The sequence below is a fragment of the Cynoglossus semilaevis genome, unplaced genomic scaffold, assembly GCF_000523025.1.
Source record: "Cynoglossus semilaevis isolate Cse_v1.0 unplaced genomic scaffold, Cse_v1.0 C19060724, whole genome shotgun sequence".
NCBI classification, from domain to species: Eukaryota; Metazoa; Chordata; class Actinopteri; order Pleuronectiformes; family Cynoglossidae; genus Cynoglossus; species Cynoglossus semilaevis.
In genome coordinates this window covers 1-843 of record NW_007587614.1, presented here as the reverse complement: position 1 = coordinate 843, position 843 = coordinate 1, and the positions used below count along the sequence as shown (strand labels likewise).

At 48.8% G+C, this 843-nt stretch overlaps 1 protein-coding gene across 1 annotated transcript; it reads right to left on the bottom strand.

Moving 5' to 3' along the window:
• Nucleotides 1-7: 7 nt before the first annotated feature.
• On the bottom strand, nucleotides 8-837 carry LOC107988199 (nck-associated protein 1-like). Its single transcript, XM_017031072.2, has 2 exons — nucleotides 737-837; nucleotides 8-637 (listed from the first exon to the last, which is right to left on the bottom strand). The coding sequence occupies exons 1-2, from the start codon at nucleotides 822-824 to the stop codon at nucleotides 477-479; spliced, it is 249 nt and encodes an 82-aa protein (XP_016886561.1). The 5' UTR covers nucleotides 825-837; the 3' UTR covers nucleotides 8-476.
• Nucleotides 838-843: the final 6 nt, after the last annotated feature.

Here is an 843-nt window from a genome sequence, read left to right as displayed (position 1 = left end):
AAAAAAAAAAAAAAAATTACCTAAATGATCTGTGACACTTAAAGGAGGAAGCATTTAGAGCACATTACCTCGGGCTGGCTGAGGTTAATTTGTTTCTGTGTCGGTGGAAAATAAAGGACAAAGAAAGTAATCTGAGTGGCACATTCTGCTCTGATAGGAATCTTGCTTATTTTCTGCTCTTAGTGTTGCAGTCCAGGCACCGAGCCAAGCAGTTAAGAGTCGACGGGGCCGCGTGCCAAGAGTAACTGTACCAGCGCACGTCAACCGTGGTTATCTGTAAACAAAAGTCTCTCGACGCGAACCTGTTTCACATTAACCGACGTACTTAATTTACTGGGTAACACGTCAGTCAGAGTGGAAAGTATGATGCACTCGGTTGCTAATGGACCCTTCACCGTCCGCTATCAGCAGTTGATAATGGCTTGAAAAAGGAGGCGATTAGTAGCTGGTCGAGGGCCATCGGCGACAAATTACTATCAAGCGGGGAGCAGCAGAGGAAAATGACCGAATAGACATGCACCTCCATGCTCCCGGCTGTAGGACGAGTTGTTGTCAAGGGCCAAGATGGGCAGAGACACGGCCACGTAGACGAGCAGCAAACAGGACAGCTTGTACTCTTCGTCAGCCGATGTGTTGTCTGTTGGTTTTCGTCACGACAGAAGGTGCACGTTAATTGACCGGGGCTGTCACAAAAGAACACGGTGATGTCTACAGGAAAAGGTACTTTTACTGTTACCTGTCTTCATGCTGCTGACAGCTGCCACGAGGGCAGGGTCAATGTCACAGGTCAGCCCTGCCGCAGACGCCAACTCGAACACGTTCATCGTCTCCTGTGGGGCAAAA

Bases quoted from the DNA above. Each gene is read 5' to 3' on its own strand.
- LOC107988199 (XM_017031072.2), bottom strand. From the start codon at position 824: ATGAACGTGTTCGAGTTGGCGTCTGCGGCAGGGCTGACCTGTGACATT. The intron at 638-736 runs GTAACAGTAAAA...GAAAACCAACAG, and splicing joins TGTCAGCAGCATGAAGACAG to ACAACACATCGGCTGACGAA.